General features: G+C 38.4%; 1 protein-coding gene across 1 annotated transcript in view; it reads right to left on the bottom strand.

Annotated features, from left to right (window-relative positions):
• LOC111874357 (PAS domain-containing serine/threonine-protein kinase) overlaps positions 1 to 21,130 on the bottom strand; it is a 60,904-nt gene that overhangs the window by 10,201 nt on the left and 29,573 nt on the right. The window contains exons 9-16 of the mRNA XM_023869800.2: positions 18,937 to 19,053; positions 16,660 to 17,009; positions 15,319 to 15,327; positions 12,069 to 12,907; positions 8,923 to 9,089; positions 5,976 to 6,173; positions 5,673 to 5,795; positions 371 to 511 (exon numbers count right to left, since the gene is read on the bottom strand). Coding sequence (XP_023725568.1) covers positions 371 to 511; positions 5,673 to 5,795; positions 5,976 to 6,173; positions 8,923 to 9,089; positions 12,069 to 12,907; positions 15,319 to 15,327; positions 16,660 to 17,009; positions 18,937 to 19,053 — 1,944 coding nt within the window. The remainder of the gene's footprint in view (positions 1 to 370; positions 512 to 5,672; positions 5,796 to 5,975; positions 6,174 to 8,922; positions 9,090 to 12,068; positions 12,908 to 15,318; positions 15,328 to 16,659; positions 17,010 to 18,936; positions 19,054 to 21,130) is intronic.

A 21,130-nucleotide genomic window follows, 5' to 3' on the forward strand; every position in this document is an offset into this window, starting at 1 on the left:
GGTATCTTCTGCAGAACAATGGTAGGTGCACTAAGGGCCCAAATGTGAAATACTGAAAATGACTGTACTAGACAAACAGATTTCATTGTAGTTCTGTATTCAGTAACCAACAGCAGTCCACAAAGCAACAGCTCAATTAATTTCCATGGTAATTTAGTCAATGTTAATCATATGAAATAATATGTGCAGTGTCTTCATGCTGTTATTTTGTAAGATAATGATACACTAAGAACTGAAAAGCACATTCTGCTTACAGTGTTAACTCAGCTCCTTTTTTAACTATTCCGGGTTATTTGAATTAGCCTCTTATATATACAGTATACAAGATACTCACACATTCATCAGAAAAGGATGGAAAACTTGACATTACCTGTCTAAAGATATAACTATTGAGTGCCTCATCCAGATAAGGTTTTCTATCAATAAATTCAAACAGATCCATGCCTGCACCATGTTTTTCCATCACAAGTTGAAAGAACTTAGCATTCTCAAAGACATCCAGCACTTGAACCTGCAACAACAGAAGATAAATACCAGTTAACATTTCAGTTGAAGTTACTTCACATCAGTTTGTCACAAGTTAACAATTACCATTAGTGTAAGGTTGCCTAATTACAAGATTTTTTTCTTTAGGTATGTTTTATGTAATGTACCTCTGAATGAAACCAAGTACAAAGTTTCAGTGTTACGGTCTGAGACCAGAACTACATATTCATGCAGTTTCCAAAATAATCAACTGCTTCATTTAAACAAAGTTTTGTTCATCATATTTCTGAAACAACGATACCCAACTCAATGATAAGCTTCATAATGCTGTGACAGCGGAATCCAAATTTTGTGAGAGACTTCCTCATTACGTGATAATTAAATGGCATAAAATAGCTTAATTTTATTACATACAAATAATGTATCACAGCAATTACAGTATTTTATTAAAAACAGATTCCTATGAGATTTAGGTACTTATATGAAATTACAGTATGACACTCCATAGACCTCCATTTTGTGACACATATACATTCCTTCCACAAAATCATCACACAGGTTTTCACACCATTATGCTGCCATTGAAGGCAGAAGCAACACTGAATCCATTTTGCTCATGTGCTTGTACTTGTATTCAAGTTTCAAGCATAATCCCACCTGCATACAGAGCAGGTAGAGTTCTTATCACTGTTCTCTGCTGTCTTGTCAACACTGGGGGCACACAGCAGTGTAGTTGGTTGAGGCACTATGCTACAAGCCAGAAGGTCGCGGGATCAAATCCCGATAAGGTCACTGGATTTTTTCAATTTACCTAATCCTTCCAACTGCATTATGGACCTGGGATTGACTCAGCCTCTAACAGAAATGAGTACCAGGAATATTCTTGGGAGTAAAGGGCAGCCGTGGCGTAGGGCTGACAACCTTACCGCCAACTGAGCTGATTTTCTAGAAATAATGGGAACCTCAACATCTCACAACCCTATGGGCCTCCTTTTACATTTCCTGATCAAGGTTTTGTCATGAAAACCTGGCATCTTCAAAATTTACAGAAGAGGAGTTGGTGTGGCAGGTCGCAGTGCCATGGCTACAGGATGAACCAGTTTCAGGGTTCACTGAAGGGGAAATGATATGGATGTGGCAGACTGTGCTTTCCTGTGAGTAGTGCACATATTGGCTGCGTTACAGGCAAAAGTGTATAAGATGAGTTCATGTTCTGATTATTTTCACTCTGTGGGAAATTGTAGAGGATGCTGTTGTCTTAGGAATAATAACATTCCTGTAGATTAGACTGACATCCAATTTTTGAAAACTACTTTCTATGGCCTTTTCTAAGGATAAAACCTATCAGCGGTCCCATGTTTCTGTACTAAGCTATATACCAGCCATGACAACCGAAAGACTACATATTACATATTCTGAAAGCCTCAATTCTGTCATAAGACAGAGCAAACGGACCACCAAATGTCTAGAATTCAGACTTCTTGGGATCATTGCACCAACCATCAAAAAGTTCGCTTCTCTTAGCAATGGTTTCTTTGAGTGTTGACTATGACACTTTATAACATTTGGAAGGTTTGTGGAAGTCCAATGCTCCTGTAAAACTTTCCTAACAGCTACTTCCTATGTTCTACTGTTACATTTCTTAGAGAAGACATTCTTAATTGTTGAAGCTCTACCAGATTTCCTGGTTTGCATTCTCATATCACTATAGGTTAAAACAACTGAAATATGTATTTAAAAGCTTTTCAGTGAAAGAAGTATAATTGTAGATCCTAAAGGGGTCTGACAGTGGTGCATAACACTCAGAATTAGTGGGTTAGAGATCACAAACATTTTGGAAACTGGATCTGTTTCCATCCTCAGGTGAGGGGGAGACACCTATTCTTTTAGGTCCCTTATAAGAGTTAACCTCAATTATAATCCAGTGACTGGGGCTAGCTCTCTCACACAGAGCCAATGTAATTGGCTGGTGGCATGCAAAGGGTTCATCTGGTACTACTGTGGATGGATGAGTGATCACTAGGGACTGGATTTTTATGCCCTAATAATCCCTTAAATATGTATGCATTTATGCATGAAAATTTCTGAAATATGCACTAAAATATGCACATAAAAATCTATACCAAATATTAAAACTGATTTTACATTATTTTAAGACCAACAAATCAATATTTAAGTTCATTTTATGTAATCACTGAATGATTCACTTGCAGTAAAAAGCTATACTTAAATGCAAATGATGCAACAAATCCAACATATGTCATTGCAAATTTAAACAACCAATGGTACTCACATTTAGCTCTCCAAACTTTCAACTTCTCTTCTGTTGCAGTTCACAATTACTAAATGTTTTAGGTTTTCCAAGTTAGTCGCCTTCTATTGTCTCCTAAGATGTCCTTATAGTGGGAAGAAACTTCTTTCCACCTGATAGGAACTTAGGGGCTCATGTACAAAAGCCACTATTTGCTCCACTGTTAGCGATTTTTTACTTGGCAGTTCAGTACATTTACTGGATAAAATTTCTACAATTTCACAAATTTGTTCATATCCTGGATTTTTTTAAAGAATGTTGTGTACTTTTTCCTTTACTACTTCACCAACTCTTCTAGGAACCGAATTCAATTTGGAAACAGTGGTTTTGAACATATTTAATGACTGATACAAAGTAGTATTGCTATTGCTTGCCTCTGGTGAGGAAATGGCAAATGGAAGATGAGAGAGGTGAGCAGATATATATAGGAAAGATTAGTTTCTAGTTCTGTGTTTTTTAGTACATCTTGGGCAATTTGAATTGATGCTGCACTTTTGGGATCAAATGTATTCACGACATTCCTAACTGTTTCTAAAGGTTCAGCATAATAACTCGCTGCACACAGCCACGCGTCCCAGTGCATTAAAATTTGTTCTGGCGGAAGTGGAATGCTCAGTGCTACTGCTTTAAAGGCTTCTTTTCTGTATGGTACTTTAACAAACCCCTTCTTCTCAGAAGACACCAACTTGTCAACAACTGGAAAATTTGCACACAGTGCAACCTATGGGCAAGGCAAGTCAAATGTATCATATTTGGAAATATAACTTTAAGAGCAGTACCGACTTTCATAATATAACTTGCGATATCAGTCACAACGAGCAATGCACTCATACTGAATGCCATTCGGCCACAGTAAATTCATGGAATTGATAAAAAATTCGGAAACTGCAGAGCTATCTGTGGTTTCAAATTGCTCTACTGCAAGAAGATATGGGGTAGATTGTTCATTCTTATTAAGGGCTCAAACTATACAATTTGCAATAAATCGTCCATCACAATCTTGTGTTTCGTCGATTGATGCCCACACAAAATTATCTTGAATCTTATCTCTAATGCTTTCAATTGTAAGATCGTAACGCTGCTTCACGTAATTTTTGCGCACAGTAGATTCATCCGGCACTTTGCACTGTGTATACTTCTCTATGAAGTTTCTCAGAGTAGGACTGGTTAGTTCCCACAGCGGAATATCTGCCGCTATAAAGGCTTCACATAAATCAGAGGAAAACTGTGAAAACTATTATTAGAAAATTCACTACGCAATTTTTGAACAGGAGCACTTTTCGTGGATTTAATTTTAATATTCTCTTTGTGTATATTAGTGTTTAAATGCTGAAGCACTTGAAAGCGTTTTTCACAACCAACTGTTTTCTCACACACTCGGCAATAAAGAATTTAGTTATCATCTCTCCTTCGAACTCCCATTGATACAGCTGTAATTTAGTTTTATGACTTACTTTCACTTTTGGCATGACTACAGAGCTAAACAAACTTAACTACAGACTAGTCACCACTAATGTGAATGGCCCCCAGCTTCAAATGAAGCAGCGTAATGAACCTCATGGAGACTTCGGAAACAAATAAGTGAAATCCCTTATTGGTTGAATAGTATTACATTGATAGTGGCTACATGTGAACGCTTCCGACTAATCTCTTCGTGGCCACTTTGATGGTACGCGGATCAGCCAAGTTACGAGTAGAGGGATTGGGGAAGTCCCGTTCTGGGTATTGCATCAGAAACATAAATCATGACGAAATTTTGAGTCAAATATGCAATATATTCTAATACAGAAAAGAAAAACTGTATACACACAACCATGATTGAAAATTTTAACATAAAATTAAAAAATATATATGATAAACATTTTAAAAAGGAAATATGCAGTATAAATAGAGATCTTAAAAAACATGCTTATTCATAAAACAGGCAAAATATGCATTTATATGCACCATCAAACCATGTCCAAAATTTAAGAAATGAAGTAATTCATACATATATCCAAACGAGCATACTTTCTGGTTGCAAGAAAGAAATATGCATTTGCATTAAAATCCGGTCCCTAGTGATCACCTTCACACTGTCTCTTCATACCCCTATACCTAATGCATGGGAGGCTTGATGGGCATCACAGTTTGTCTGGATATCGTGGCAAAGAGACAAAATCCCTGTTCCTGTCTAGAATCAAGCTCCACACCCTTTCTCATCCACATTATTTCACAACATTAAAAGTAGCAAATATAACCAACAGTATCAGTGCCTTAATACTTTGTTTCAACAGGTTGTTCTCACTTAAACTGATTAATGTGTTTTACCATATTCCTTGTGGCGAATCTTTCAGGAAGTAAGAATTATAAACTAACACACTCAGGGCGATTACAAATTCTTCGATATCAGGCCAAATAATCTATACATAGCCCCAAACTGTAAATGTGAGTATGTTAGTTCCATTTTTTACCTTCACATTTTTCATATTTTTCAAGCATTCACTTACCTTCTAGACCCAATTTATTTTTAGCAAATACAACTAAACCACCGTTGTTTTTCTTGTCATTCTCTTGGCTGTGCCTGTGTGCCTGGAGAAAATGGCTTACTTACTGTGTAAGTTCAGGATGCGTAAAAATTCTAAAGTACAAAAGACATATAAAAATAGCATTTCAGCAATGGTGCAAAGAAAAAAAACTGGAAAGTGGGCTGGCCCTGTGGACATGCTAGATAAGGCACATGTATATTAAGGGCTGGTCTTGAAAAGGTCAACAGTCTACACTTAAAGCCAACTAAAATGACATGCTCAAACTCCAAATGTTCCAAGTTATTTACAAAGTAATGATTCAGACACTGATGTATGGTAGATCTTCAAAGAGAAATTCTAATACTTACAATATTGGGGTGTTTTAGGGTGGTCAAAAGACTAATTTCAAGTGGAACTTTTCTTCCTAGTGTTGGATCATCAACCCATGACTGCTGATGAACTTTCTGCTTCTGAATGAACTTTGTTATCACCTGAAAACAAGATCAACATATAATCTTAAAAATAAAATACATACAAAGCTTAAAAAAAAGAATATTATTGTTTTCCTATGCCTATCCAACTGTCATGAGCATGCTACTTCATTAATATTGAAAAAAGAATGTTTGACCCATGAGAACCCAATCATATTTTTATTCAGAAAAGATACCTACCAATAATCCATCTTCATTACGGAATGCCATCTTCACATACCCAAATGCCCCTTTGCCTATCTGCTGAAGAGTTGTGTAATGTTCTCCATAGTTTCCACAGGTCTGATCATCATCGCATTGACTTAATACTGACACAGATCCTGGTCGAGTGCTTGGCTGCTGTGGAATCACATTGCTCTGAGCACACGAGCGAATTGCCTATAAATAAAAAATTGTACACACTCTGGAAAGGAATCTGTTGTGTGTAATCTGTGTGAGTGATGAGGAGGTATTACATAAACTGTTGCAAGATAATTTATATAGTGATATTTCTGAGGCTTTGTGTTCATTTTCGTAACATACTGATTTTTTACGGCGAGGAGTTGTTAGCCCCAAGCTCACCCCAAGCTGGAGGGCCACCCCTTGTCGGCTGTCCGCGACTGCTTATTCAATATATTCACAGCTTCCTTCCAAAACTGGAGGGCGTCTCCTCCATCCGCAACCTGAGGACGCGCCATGCCGTGGTGACAGGGACCCACCAAAACCATAATTTTGCCTGTGGTTCTGTATGGGTGTGAAATTTGGTCTCTGACATTAAGGGAGGAACATAGACTGAGAGTATTTGAGAACAGGGTGTTGAGGAGAATATTTGGACCAAACAGAGATGAAGTCATAGGAGGTTGGAGAAAACTGCATAATGAGGAGCTTCATAACTTGTACTCTTCTTCAAGTATAATTAGAATGATCAAGTCAAGGAGGATGAGGTGGGCAGGTCATGTAGCACGAATGGGGGAGACAAGGAATGCGTATAGGATATTGGTGGGAAAGCCAGACGGAAAGAGACCACAGGGAAGACCAAGGCATAGGTGGGTGGACAATATTAGAATGGATCTTAAGAGAGATAGGATGGGATGGTATGGATTGCATAGATCTGGCTCAGGATAGGGACCAGTGGAGGGCTCTTGTGAACACGGTGATGAACCTTCAGGTTCCATAAAATGCTGGGAAATTCTTGAGTAGCTGCAGAATTGGTGGCTCCTCAAGAAAGGCTCAGCTCCATGAGTAAGTAAGTAAGTAAGTACGTAAGTAAGTAAGTGATATTTCTGAGTGCATATACTAGTGACAGTGAAATAAATGTGAAAATTTAATCATGTGCTGAACAGAGTGTAAGCTTTGATGAAGAAGAAAATGTCTGACAACAGTAGCATGCAGTACAGCATATGGGCAAAGTCAGGTGCTGACCAACCAGGTTTTCCATTTACTGAAAAGCCTAGCATAAATGTTGATTTAGAAGACCCCCATCAACCCCTTGAAATATTTTGAGTTGTTTTGTACACCAGAAACTGTGGAAGTAACAGCCAGAGAAACATACAGATATACCAAACATTTTTTAGGAAATATGCCTAATCTAAAACTAAAATCTAGGGCCCATCACTGGAAGGAAACAGAAATTAAACAATCAAGTTGCTGACACTCTTTCTGTTACAAGGACTCCACCGGAAACCAGATAACAAGGGCTACTATTCCCAGCAGAAAATTCTGGAAACACCCACTTTTTGGACCTGTTCAGTGAGAGGAGGTTTCACCTTCTGCTCAAGTTCCTTCATGATGTTGACAACAAAAGTTACAATGAGGCCACTTGCAGCTCCAAAAAACTGTAGACTCAAACCCATACTGGATCACCTAAATGCCGAAATTAGGAGGGGGCACACGGTAGTGTAGTTGGTTGTGGCATTATGCTACAAGCCAGAAGGTCGCAGGTTCAAGTCCCGATGAGGTCATTGGATTTTTTTCAATTAACCTAATCCTTCCAGCTGCACTATGGCCCTGGGGTTAACTCAGTCTCTAACAGAAATGAGTACCAGGAATATACTTGGGAGTAAAGGGCAGCCGGTGCGTAGAGCTGACAACCTTGCCGCCATCTATGAGCCAACTGTCTAGAAAATGTGGGAACCTCAACATCTCATAACCCTATGGGCCTCCATGACCTGTTACAGGGATACCTTAACTTTTTACTTTTTTTTTATATATACACCAGTGTGATTTGTCAGTAGATGAGTCTTTGATGATGTGGAAGGGACGTTTGTTGTGAAACACATACATTCCTTCAAAACATGCTAAATTTGGTATAAAATCATTTGAATTGTGTGAAGCCAAATCTGGTTATGTATGGAACTTCATTATTTACATTGGGCAGGATACCATTTTTGACAAGTCCCTAAAAAATAAACCATATGACTCAAAAGTAGTTCTACAACTAATGGCTCCTGTATTGAATCAGGGATACTGTGTAATCATGGACAATTGGTTTTCAAGGCCAGATCTATTCCATAAGCTGTACAGCAAACAGACTAACACTAAGGGAACCTTGCGTCAAAACAGGAAGGGTGTTCCTGCTGAGATAAAAGAGCACAAAACTGAAAAAGGGAGAACATGTTCAAGTCTACCAAGACAGAATAATATAAAAAAAAGTAAAGCTATCCCTGTAACAGGCTGTGAAGTCCCATAGGGTTGTGAGACGTTGAGGGTCCCACATTATCTAGACAATCGGCTCACAGATGGCGGTAAGGTCAGAATAATATAATGAATTGGAAAACTAAAAGATATTTGCCTCACAAGTACCACTCATGATGACAATGACAAAATGGTTCAAACTAGGGCTTGAGGGCAAGACATGGAGAAACCCAAAGTAGTCATTGATTGCAATTCTGGGATGGGTGGTGTGGACCTGTCCGAAAACCCAGTAATGCTTAGTGATGCTTAAATGATAAGCTATCACAGCACAAGGAGAAAAATAATACTAATAAAAAATCTTGTTCTCATCTTGACACCTGAAAATTTTGCAGATTCTCATCTACATCTCTTCTCAAACTTAAAAAGCCATTCTCACACGTGGCTAGATAGCATGTCAGCATGTCTTCATATCATGTTGGTATCAGTTAAATGGAATACGTGACAAAAGTTTTACCTGTCCCAGTGAGTTATCTACAGTGCTGTTGAAACTGGATGTTAGTGTAAGGTTTCCACCACAGTACCGACCGCCTTCCCCCATCTCTTCTGGATCTCTTGACACCCACACACAGTACACACATCTTCCACAAGACAGCACCACACCACGTACTCTATACACAATATCTGAAGAAAAATCATACATTCCATTAACTCCTCATACACATACTGAGAGTCATGGTACTAATCAGTTCTCCTGCAACTGGACAAGTTCACTTACACTTCAGTCTCTCTACTTCCTTAAATCTTTTGGCTGCCTCAGTGCTCACCATTGGACCCAAGGTTCACAGTTCAAGCCCGGCCAAGGCTGATGGATTTTTAAAGGCAATAAAAATCCAGAGCACAACTTCCTTCACAGGGGACTAAAGCAGGGGGTCCCACATCATACACTGACCACATGTATGAGGGAGTCAGTAAATAGGTCACAAATCGAAGTAAAACAGCTGTAATGGACATAGTGCGTTTTCTGTGTGCATCACTAGGTAGCAGCACAGTCCAGCTTCACTGAAATCTAGGTAGCGAAAGTAAAAGAAGTAATTGTACAGTTTATTAACAGTATACTCTCAGATTTAAGTTAAGATCTATATTAAGAATCACAGGGTGACTGCTGTAATAGAATAAGATGTATATAGGAATGTGCTACAGTAGGCTGGATGGGCATTGCCTATGTCCTTTTTGTATTTACAATAATTATTTTCCACAATATAAAGAAATGTTTCCTGATATGGTGGGAAGTGTTTGTCATGTAAAGCGGTTCACAGCTGAGTTTTACTGATGACGAAGAGGTTGAAACAGGTGCAGAAGCGGCTGAGACAACGGTCAAAAGACTTCTATGCTGTGGGTTTCAATGCACTGGTAAAGCAGTGGAATAAGTGTATCAATGTTGCTTGAGGATATGTCGAGAAATAAACGTGTTTTCCAGGTTCAAATATCACATGTTTTAGGTTACATAACCATTTGTGAAGTATTTACTGACTCTCCCTTGTAAAAGAACCTTCCACTCATGATAAGAGATGAGTGAAAGCAAAATTAAGTATAATTTTGTGTTGCCCAAGAAGCTTCTTTCTCTGCTTCTAGATTCCACTGCGGTCACACAACTGTAAAGAAAGAGACGAGTGGGGACAACTTCAAATTACCCAACGCAAGTGAAGCATGCTGGCCAACTGGATAATGCAACTTGCCCAAGTGATGTCTGAATAGAAAATGAGTTATAAATGTGGCAACCAGTTGAGGTTAAAGAGCATAAATGACTTATTTGTCAAAATCCAGCAACAGAAACCAACCAAACACCCAACCACCATCTTCTCAATGTTATCAATCTACATACTGTAATGGATTTGATCAAAGTGATTCTAGGCAACAGCTCAGTAAACACAGTCAAAATGCAACAATGGAAGATGTGTCTCAGTGGACGAATGTTATTGCTCGCTGCTAGGCAACAGCCAGCACACCAATGAAGTCACTGGCTAGGAATCACATGACTCATTTTCTGTAGGTCCGCACCAAAGGTTTATAGGGACCAGTGAAGGTCGTTTACAGTCAGCTCTCAGTAAGAGAAAAATAAAAATTATTCCATTACAGAGGACAGCTTACCAGATAAAATTTTCAGAATTCTTTGATGATTAAATTTTCATAATTAAACAGGATTAAATCAACTTGTATGCAACCAACAGATAAACAAGAAGGAGCAAGGTAAACCTCTGACAATAAAAGTCTGTATTTGCCTAGTGGAAGCCTGTAGCAGAATGAGAACCAAAAGTGTCTGGTTCAATTGTCATTCATGGCCATGTTAGGCAAGCTGTCTGTATAATTATTGGAGCAAAAGACCAATAGTCCACAAATGACCTATGGAACATCTGTTTACATGTCTCATGACATGACCTGAGAAAGAACTCACCACTATCAATGCAATCCATGCATTTCAAGGAAGCATGTTCTTCCAGGTGTACAAGAAGAGGAAACCTCACAAATACAGAATCATGATTTCTGAAATGTATGAAGCAAGAAAGAAAAAGCTATGTACATAATACTGCAATATATGTTGGCACACACCCTACTGACACGGAACACAGTACTGACTTCAGTGCTGTCAATTGGTCATTTAGGCAAGGCAAGAATAAGATACACACTTTGTATGTAAGTCAATGGTTTTCTATCCTAAAACTCTTCAACCATTTCTGCATATGTAAGAGGGCACAGTAATGCCAAAATGAGCATTTACAACAAAGAAGAAGAAGAAGAAGAAGAAGGAGAAGGAGGAGGAGGAGAAGAAGAGGGAGGAGGAGAAGGAGAAGAAAAAGGAGGGGGAGAAGGGGAAGGAGAGGAGGAGAAGAAGAGGAATAAGGAGGAGGAGGAGAAAGGGAAGGAGAAGAAGGAGGGGGAGGAGAAGAAGGAGGGGAGGAGGAGGGGGAGGAGGAGGAGAAGAAGAAGAAGAGGCTGAGTTGGGGGGGCGTTCCTTTGCCAGCAACATCCAGGAAATTTTCCACATAGAATTCTGGAAACACAGATGAAAGAGATGGGCAATATCAGTGAACCTGCAATGTGTACTTGTATGTACACTGAATAGGAAAAGCTGCAAAGGATTTTGAAACAAAGTACTGCTGGAAGTGTGATTAAGGGCTCTGTCTGAGAAAGCATTTTCAAAACTAGCAGTCAAAAATAAATTACTGAGGGTGACCATGTCAAGTAAACTTGGTTCATCTGATGACAAGTTGACTGTGTTCACAGCATATAAGTTATTTTATCTTTATTTGTGTACAACTACTCTACTGATAAAGACTCAAAATTCACAACGTAACAATTTATAGTCTTGTGTTCAAATTTCATAATTTTATGTAAAAAAATGAAGTTAAAAAATGGTAAGGGGGGCAAATCTTGCTCACATCTCAGTGGTTCCAAAGTTGTCATGTTGTTACTATCACTGACATTAAAATAAAAGTTATGATGATAGAATCATATTCATGCAAAATTTTCATTCAACAGTTCCTTGAAACAGATGAATATTATGATATGGTAAGTCTGTCACATCTCATCAAATAAGGAAAGTAAGCCAAAAATTGTGAAAATATTACACCAGACTAAAAAGGAAAGTAAATCTTATCTTACCTAAGTTGGAGCCATCACGATGTTTTCCAAATCCAACATAACTTCCATCCACAAATTTCTTCAGTGTCCCTGCTTCACTTTTATCATCCAAATCCCTTGAAACTCTTTTCCTTGTCATTCGCTTCCCAGCTGCAGGAGTAGAGGTCACAAGCATGACTTCACCTGTGTGATCCAAATTATCTTCATTAACAGGGTCAGCTGAATCTGAAATTATACTCAATTCGTCTGGACCATCAAATTTAATAATGCCTAAAGATTCTGCTTCTTTCCATTCATAATATTTAACATCAGCTTCAGAACTTCTTTCTTTTACATTTCCTTCACAGTGTCTTTTTAATTCGTTTTCTTTGTCAGAAAAATCTGCATCTGATTTATCATGGACAACTTCAACCACTTCAACAACCACATCAATTCCTTTTCTAGAGTCCTTCAAATTTTCTCCAGAAAATGAGTTTAAAGGTACTTTTATACTTTCTGGCTTATTACTGTTCTGTTGATTAACAGAAACATCATCTTGGTCTTCCTTAATAACTTCTATACTGTCGTCATCATCGCCATCATCTTCATCTTCACCATCTGAAGCAGTTTCAAAATTATCATCATAATCAACAAAGTCATTTCGTGGTGACACAATTGGTGTTAATTCTCCATTCTCGCTGCCATTTTCTATATCCATTACTGAATTACCAGCCACAATATTTAGTGTCATAGGAGGTAAAGTTTTTGCAATGCTGTGGCCGTTATGTTGAGAAGGTGAATCCTCTTCCCCAAGATACGATGAACTGAAGATGGAGCACTGCTTCACTGATGCATCACAATTGTATGAAGACAAATTAATGCTGTAAATTGAAAGAAAAACAGACTGTGAAGGCAAGGTAGGGCATGTCTCCTTACAGCTGACAGGTAAAAATATATATCAATAAGCATGAAACTAATGAAATTGAAAATTCACCTTACACTAGAGAGAACAAAAATGGAGAACAAACTGCTGAGAACAATATTTTAAATTTCATAATTTATTAGGCATGTGAGAACAGGGTGTTGAGGAGAATATTTGGAGCGAAGAGAGATGAAGTGACAGGCGGTTGGAGAAAACTGCATAATGAGGAGCTTCATAACTTGCACTCTTCTCAAAGTATAATTTGAATGATCATGTCAAGGACGTTGAGGTGGGCAGGGCATGTAGCATGAATGGGGGAGACGAGGAATGCATATAGGATATGGGTGGGAAAGCCAGAAGAGACTACAGGGAAGACCAAGGCGTAGGTGGGTGGACAATATTAAAATGGATCTTAGAGAGATAAGATGGGATGGTATGGATTGGATTGGTCTGGCTTGGGATAGGGGCCAGTGGAGGGCTCTTGTGAACATGGTAATGAACCTATGGGTTCCATAAAATGCTGGAAAATTCTTGAGGAGCTGCAGAATTGGCCGTTCCTCAAGAAGGGCTCAGCTCCATGAGTAAGTAAGTAAGTATATTAGACATGTGTAAGAATGATTTGCTTAGTATGGGAAGAAATAAAATAAGAATTTGGAAAACTTTCAAGAACCAAGACAAAAACAAGAATTTTCTCCAGAATCCCAATTTTCCCCTAGAATAATTTAGATGGGACAGGGGTGGCACTGAATGAGCACGCAATTATACTGTGACAGACTGGCCCATTTCTAGGAGACGAACAGGTAAACATGTCCCAACCAATGTGCATCCAGCAACAGAAGGGAGTCAATTGCTAGGTAACAGACAGGTAAATACATACCACAGCAATGAATGTACAACAATAGGGCATCCATTGCTAGGCAATGCATGGGTTGACACAGTTGACAATATATGATATACACTGCCAAGTAAATGATGTTTTCTGTGGGTGGTCCGTACCAATCCTATATAAGAAGAGTTCAGTTCAGTTCAGCAGTCATATGCTGGAGGAACTGAGGATTCGTCAGGAAGACGTCATTCAAGAAAGTTCAATAGTTGATATGTTAACCTTGAGAGCGTTATAATTGTTTGTGTGTCACAGATACAGCAATCTTGAAAGTGTAATAACAAATTATAATTATAATGTGTGAAATTATCCAATAAATTGAGTTATCAAATCTAGAACCCATTATTTACTGTCATGTTACCAGGATACACATGACAATACATTATAGAAAAAAGAATGAGAATCATGAATTAGGGGCAGGATTTCTTGTACATAAGAGAATCATTTCAACAGTTAACTGGGTAGAGTTTGCTAGTTATAGTATGTCATAAATAATAATGACAAGTAGCTGGTATGATATCACTGTTCTGAATGTTCATGCAACAATGGAGGATGAAAATCATGATATCAAGGACAGCTTCTATGAAGACCTATCATGTGCATTCAATTAATTACTTGCAAAATTGTAAAAGCATAAATTTGTTACAACATGTAAGTGCACTTGGAGGACAAATAATATAAGGCTTGTAAACTACACATGCTACAGTGATAGAACTCATTAAGAAAGTAGAGGGAAGAAGTCACAAATTGTATGGACAATTTCTTCTCCTCTCGTGTTTTATTAAACATCTTGACAAAGAAAAAGAAATAACTGAGGGACTGTCAGACTAAGTAGGAAGGGCATGCCACAGAAGCTCAGACAAAAGAAAATGAAACTGAAATGGGTTGACATTCGAGCGCAAATGAGGAGTGACTTGGCAGCAGTGGTATGGAGGTCCAAAACAGATATTCAGATGTTGATCAATATTCACAGCCCACTAGCAGAAGTTAACTTCTGAGATGAAAAGGGGAATTTTATACAGGCACATGTTGTGGATGAATATTTCCAACTACTCAACTAGCAGTCACACAGGGAAATTGATGAAGAAACTGTTCTTCCATCTGTTAGAGCTGCCTATTCTGAATAGTTATATTCTTCTTTCTTCATGTGGTGGAAAGAAAATCACACATAGAGAATCTCAACTTGCCCTAGTGAAGAATGTGCTGGCACATGCTGGACAACAGCCACGTGTACAGAGACCATTAGATAGGCCAGCAATGTTGTCAGTAAAAGTCACCAGACTAGACTCTAGCATCATTATGCATTGGCCTACTTCATGCAATCTACTGCAGTGTCATGTATGTTCAGCTTACAGGGTAACACAAAAAGTCAGTGTAAAGTGTCAGAAATGTGAGGTGGGTTCATTTGTGGACAAAAACTGCTTCTTGGATTATCACACAAAGACGTGGGTGTAAAGCTACCACAAGTTCAACCACCTTACACTAACCTGAAGCATCTGAGAGAAATGTAAGTAAAAGGAAATTGAAATTTAGAAATATGTAGATACATGAAATTACAATATAAACAGCATTTCCGAAGCCTGCGCCATAGCTCAAGCAGTTAGTCACTGTCTTCCCACCACGGTGACCTGGGTACAATCCTGGGTCTGATCAAGTGGGATTTGTGGTGGACAAAGTGGCTTTGGGGCAGGTTTTCTCCAAGTACTTCGGTTTCCCATGCCAGTCTTCATTCCATCAAATTCTTTATCATCATAATCACCTGGGGCAGGTACAATAGGCCAGTCAGTGGCCGCCGTGCCAAGTGGACCCAGTTGGACACCACCCCCCACTAAGCAAATACAGTCAACTCTCGATTATCCGGGCTAATGGTGGGGATGGAAGTCANCGGTTAATCGAGAGTTGACTGTAACAGCATTTCCAAAAGACAATGCACAATTTGTTTTATTTGTAAGAAAGTGGAGACTATTTAATAATTTTATCATTCTCACTTTAAATAATATAGTGAAATCCCATATTTAATCAATATTTCTTGTGCTGCAAATCATGGTCCCATACAAACAATGTATTCTGTCCTGTATTTAGCGAATTTCAATCTTCTCAATAAACTGATCTCAATTGTGTGATCATGGTTGAAACGGACATTCACATTTTCTCCCTGCCAGCAGTCGTCACTCAACTATTATCTTTGATGAGTGACATGCATGAGTTTTGAATTTCATCAATAATATTTATTTTGTTTCTTGTTCATTGTGGTGTCTGTAAAGAGGAAGATTCTTGCAATTAACAAAAAGGTTGGAATTAGCAGCTGGAGGTAAATATTACATAACCCCGATTTAATATAAGAAAACCCGTTCCCTAGAGCAGTTTTTTCAACCTTTTTAAACTTATGGCACACCACACAAGGTACTAAAATTTCCAAGGCACAGCATCATTTTTAAGGAGGGATTTTATAGTTAAAAAGCGTTATAAGATTGTGTTTAATACTTCAATAGCTAAAATTATAATCATAATGTTATTTTTAAAAATAATACTGATCATGGATTTTCACAATTTTTTATTCCTCAATTTTTGTCACTTCTTTTCAAACTTCCCCCAAACTCCTGCGGCACACCTACAGACCCTTCTTGTCACACAGGTTGCAAATCGCTGCCCTAAAGATTCGTTAGACAAGGACTTCACTGTATTATAATTTTTCATACAGCCTGCATTAAATAGTTATGACCACAAAAATAAAAACTCTGTAGGGCTGTTCCCACTAAGGCACTTAATCCCCCACCCCATTTAAAGCTAACATTTATGAAGGAACTGCTTGCTAGTCAAATGCCTACCTGGTGCTGTCCTTGAAATATCCAATATTCAATCTGTTCATTGAAGTCACAATTTCACTGACTGATGCTAATGAATTGTTTGCATTAACAACATCAGTATGTTCTCCATCAGTCAACAATTCCATTCCCAAACTTTCCACCATCTTGCTTGACCTTTCCAGCTCAATAGTTCCGGTTTCCTTTCTACTATTCCTAGATTCATCTTGTTCTGTGTTCTCCAAGGCAGAATCATAATTACTGTTGTCATTATCATCATCTGTCTTGTTTAAATCAAACTGAGCGACAGTGACAGTAGTATCGCCCAGGTATTCCAAGTCCTCGCAGAAGTTCGGTATAATGGTAGTAATTTTCTGTAGCAAAATAAGCAAACAATAAGGATGTCTTCATGACACTAAAAGCAAGGCAGATTGTTCAACATGTAATGCGTGAAAAAATCTTGGGTTACCAATGGTTCAGCGACCTTCTTACCTCCTTTATCACTGAATAAATTCTCCAAAACACTGGACTTTTGTTCTGAACAGACACATCTGGGTGCCTGAGAAGAGGTAGCAATTCTAGTTTCTATTAAAGCCACAAGTGTATTATAAATATCAGTGGCTGTACATTTCTAAAGAAGAAACTGCCGCTCATAAGCCAGCTGTATTATTAATACTTGTTTAGCCTTTACCCTTAACGAAGAACAATACTAGAGCTGACTATGTATGAATCAATATTTACCTGATCGTAAGAATTTGGACACTTCGCCATGTAATATACAAGGGACAGTCAGTAAATAGGTCATAAATGAATATAAAACATAAAACATGTGATATTCGAACCTGGAAAAAACATTTATTTCTCACTATATCCTCCACCAACATTGATACACTTGTCACATTGTTTTATCAGTGCATTGAAACCCACAGCATGGAAGTCTTTTGACAGTTGTCTCAGCCACTTCCGCACCTCCATTTCAATCCATTCAGCATCAATGAAACATTTGCTACATTTCTTGACCAGCTGTAAAACTCTTTATGTGACAAACACTTCCCACAGGAAACAGGAAACATTTCTTGATGAACATCCTTCGCACTGAGTCCTTCTGCCCATAAAAAACGCACAACATAAAGTGTGCTCTTCAGTAGTACAATCTTCAAGCAGTCATTTTTTATTACTGAAACCAGCCCCTGAACATGAGCATCTGATACCTAGACTGTCATGAAGCTAGACTGTACTGATACCTAGTGATACACATATAAAATCTATTATGCCCATTACAGCTGTTTTACTTCCATCTGTGAGCTATTTACTAACTCTACCTCGTACATAGTCCATGTTGTGCATGTAAATATATTTTCTTTATTACATTTAAAACTGAACTCAGGCAACCCTGTCCATAGCATTTAGCACGCCTTTGCATTCAGCCCAACTATTACCCCCATAAGGTTGATTTGACATACTGACAAGAGTGAAGGTCTAATAATTAACACATGCATAAGAATATAATGATAAAAGGTAAGCTAAACATAAACTTATGTACTTCATGCATTTTGTATTTTTGTAGTTGATTTTTAATGCTAATACAGCAGAATACAAAAGTAGATTCTAAAGGGTTCTGACAACAGTGTATAATACTCAGAATTACAGGATTTTCACACTTTATTCTAGTTTTTAGAATACTAGACGATGGGCAAAAGTCCAAAACCTCAGTAATTCTGTGCTGAATACAAAAAAAGTATATGAAATGTATACTATTTCAACAGTAAAGTTAAAGTTACAATTGACCCTGAGCTTAATTCATTGACCACCGTGCTATGAGGACATACTACGTGAGTGGGGGTATATCTCCCAGCATTTTTAACCTCAGCTGAAGATGGAGATGGATGGTGAAGTTCATGCCCCATCCACTTTACCCTCTGGGAAAGAGCATCTAATATCCTTTGGATGGGAGACTGGGTAAGCCCCACAGCCAGTCTGGATGCTGTAGACAAGAGAAACATCTCTTGACCCTGATGAAAATCGAAACCCAATTCCTTCGTTCTCCAGCCCTCAGCTATTAGTACTATTAGTGCAGCATTTTAAAACCTGAAGCTTAATGGAACAACAATATTTTGAGGTCCTTGTTTTTCATTGCGAACTGAATGATGTTTATCTAAATTAATATTTTCATGCAGAGTGAGTGATGAAGTTCTGAGGATACAATGATCAAAGAATGGTCAAATACATCAGGACAAGCTGAAAAAGATAGGAAACCACAGGATGAAACTTGTTAAGAACTCAAAACACTCATCACTGTACCTGTCCCAATAATTCAGACTGCGGATAACCAAACATCATGTGTGTGAAGTGGTGATTGCAGCTTTCAATCGAACCTTCATCAGTAATGACTATAAGACCACTCATATTGGCAAATACCTGCAAGAGACAATAAGACATACATACTCAATAATACCTGGCCTGGATCAAATTCTAGCAATCATAAATTATAACAAACAGTTCAGGTTTTTAACAGGCCATTCCTTTTGTGCAAAGATAAATACAGAGTGTCTGAATGAAAGGTATCCAAGATGAAAAATTTATATCTCAGAAACTAATTGTCATACATGTATCTAGTTTGCCACTCTGGTTGAATATATCTCCTTCTTCACTATGAGATTTCAGATGGTGTTTAATGGCACTGACAGTTTTATAGCCAATTTTGCAATGGGCATTTTGAAATAAATATGTGATCACTTCAGTTTCTAGCCCATAATACATGAATGTGGCCCATTTATTGTCATCTGGTGTCTCTGTATTGTTTGTGCGTTACTGGTGGATAATTTATTTGTAGACCAGTATTGGTATCCATTAGACCTTCTGACATTGTGAACGGTTCCAGCCTCACAGAGGACCCAGAGGACTGTGGTCATACACACTTCCAATTTTGGTAGTATGCTTTCAAAATAACATGGTTTCAACGATTTTCCATCCAGTCGGCATCTATGTATCTATGTATCATCACTGTTCACACACAGCAGCACCCTTACACTCTCTTTGGTACTTTTTCTCCTGTGCCAGGACTGGCCTTTCAGTCTTGGAGACAATTATAGAAGAGGCCTATCTCATCTGTGCTGTAATGTTCCATTGCCCATATCCTTCCAGTAATATTCGTAGCATCTCAAGCCAAAGGTTCCTTTTTCACTGCTGATGGCAGCACTTTCTCTGGCTAGCTCTCTGTGCACTAGACCATGAGTCTTTGAACCTACACTACATCCATCAATCCATCCATATGATGCAGCAAAATTGTTAATCTGCAATTCTATTAGCTATCTGCCTGGCCTTTTCAGGTAATACGTTGCCATCAACAGGAATATCTGATGCATGCGCTTGAAGATGCCAAGCCAGCAGGACGATGTCTAGCTCATGGAAAGTACATTTCCTTCCCATCTTCCTTCTGTTACAACACTTTTCACACTATTTGTTCCCAAATTTGACTTTTCTTTGTAACAGTGGATTTAAGCATGAATGGTGCTATATCGATCTGCTTCTAAATCTCACCAATCTCCGGTCTTTTGTGAAGTGTCCTGACTTGCTTTTGAGCGCAAGACCCTGTCAAGCTCTGATGTACTGGAATTATGTACAAGAAATCAATATTAACAAATAACAACACGTATAACAATACTAATCACACTCTGTAAAATGCCAAACTCAACAAGGCAAAGTGAAATGAATTATGCTGGACAATAATAGTTAAGTGTAGACATAGTTCTGAAGTTTGCTACATATAAATGATGCCTCCCCTTCACCCACACCACTCTTTTAACTTTCCTCACTTAGCTGAAGTGATGCATATAGGCTATAATGGTACTTGGCAGTAAGGGCAAGTTATCACTTCTATACATTTCAAAACAGCCTGTGATTTCACTACTTTTTCTCAGAAACAATAGTGTGGATGGATCACTGATACTGCATGTTTCAAAAACATAACTTTACTTCAGTACTTCTTTCTCAGAAACAGTCACTCCATGAATACTGTGGGCCAGGACCAAGAATTCTGAGCGACTGACACAGGAAAATGGCACTTTGAGGAACAATGCATATGATATATTTACACATTGTTTATATGGATGATTTACAGGGACCAGAAAAAATCAATGGCACATACAGGAAAACAATGAATGGGGGAATGATGGATGAAGGTTCCACTGTATATACAAGGTGGTTCAAATATGACCAGGACTGTTTAAAAAAAAACACATATTTTCCAACTTTCTGGAAGCATCCTGATGCCCCCCCAAAAAAGACTTGTGGTTGGCGGCGTATCCACTCCCGAACAGTCTGGATGACGGCGTCGTTGTCCACAAACCACATGCCTTGCAAGTCTGATTTGAGCCTTCCGAACAGGTAGAAAGCACTTGGGGCCAAATCGAGACTGTACAGCAGATGCGTCAGAAGGTTCCATTTCAATTTCCGAAGGGTTTCCATTGTTGTTTTGGACGTATGGGGGCGTGCA

The sequence above is a fragment of the Cryptotermes secundus genome, unplaced genomic scaffold (genome assembly GCF_002891405.2).
Source record: "Cryptotermes secundus unplaced genomic scaffold, Csec_1.0 scaffold49, whole genome shotgun sequence".
Lineage (NCBI taxonomy): Eukaryota > Metazoa > Arthropoda > Insecta > Blattodea > Kalotermitidae > Cryptotermes > Cryptotermes secundus.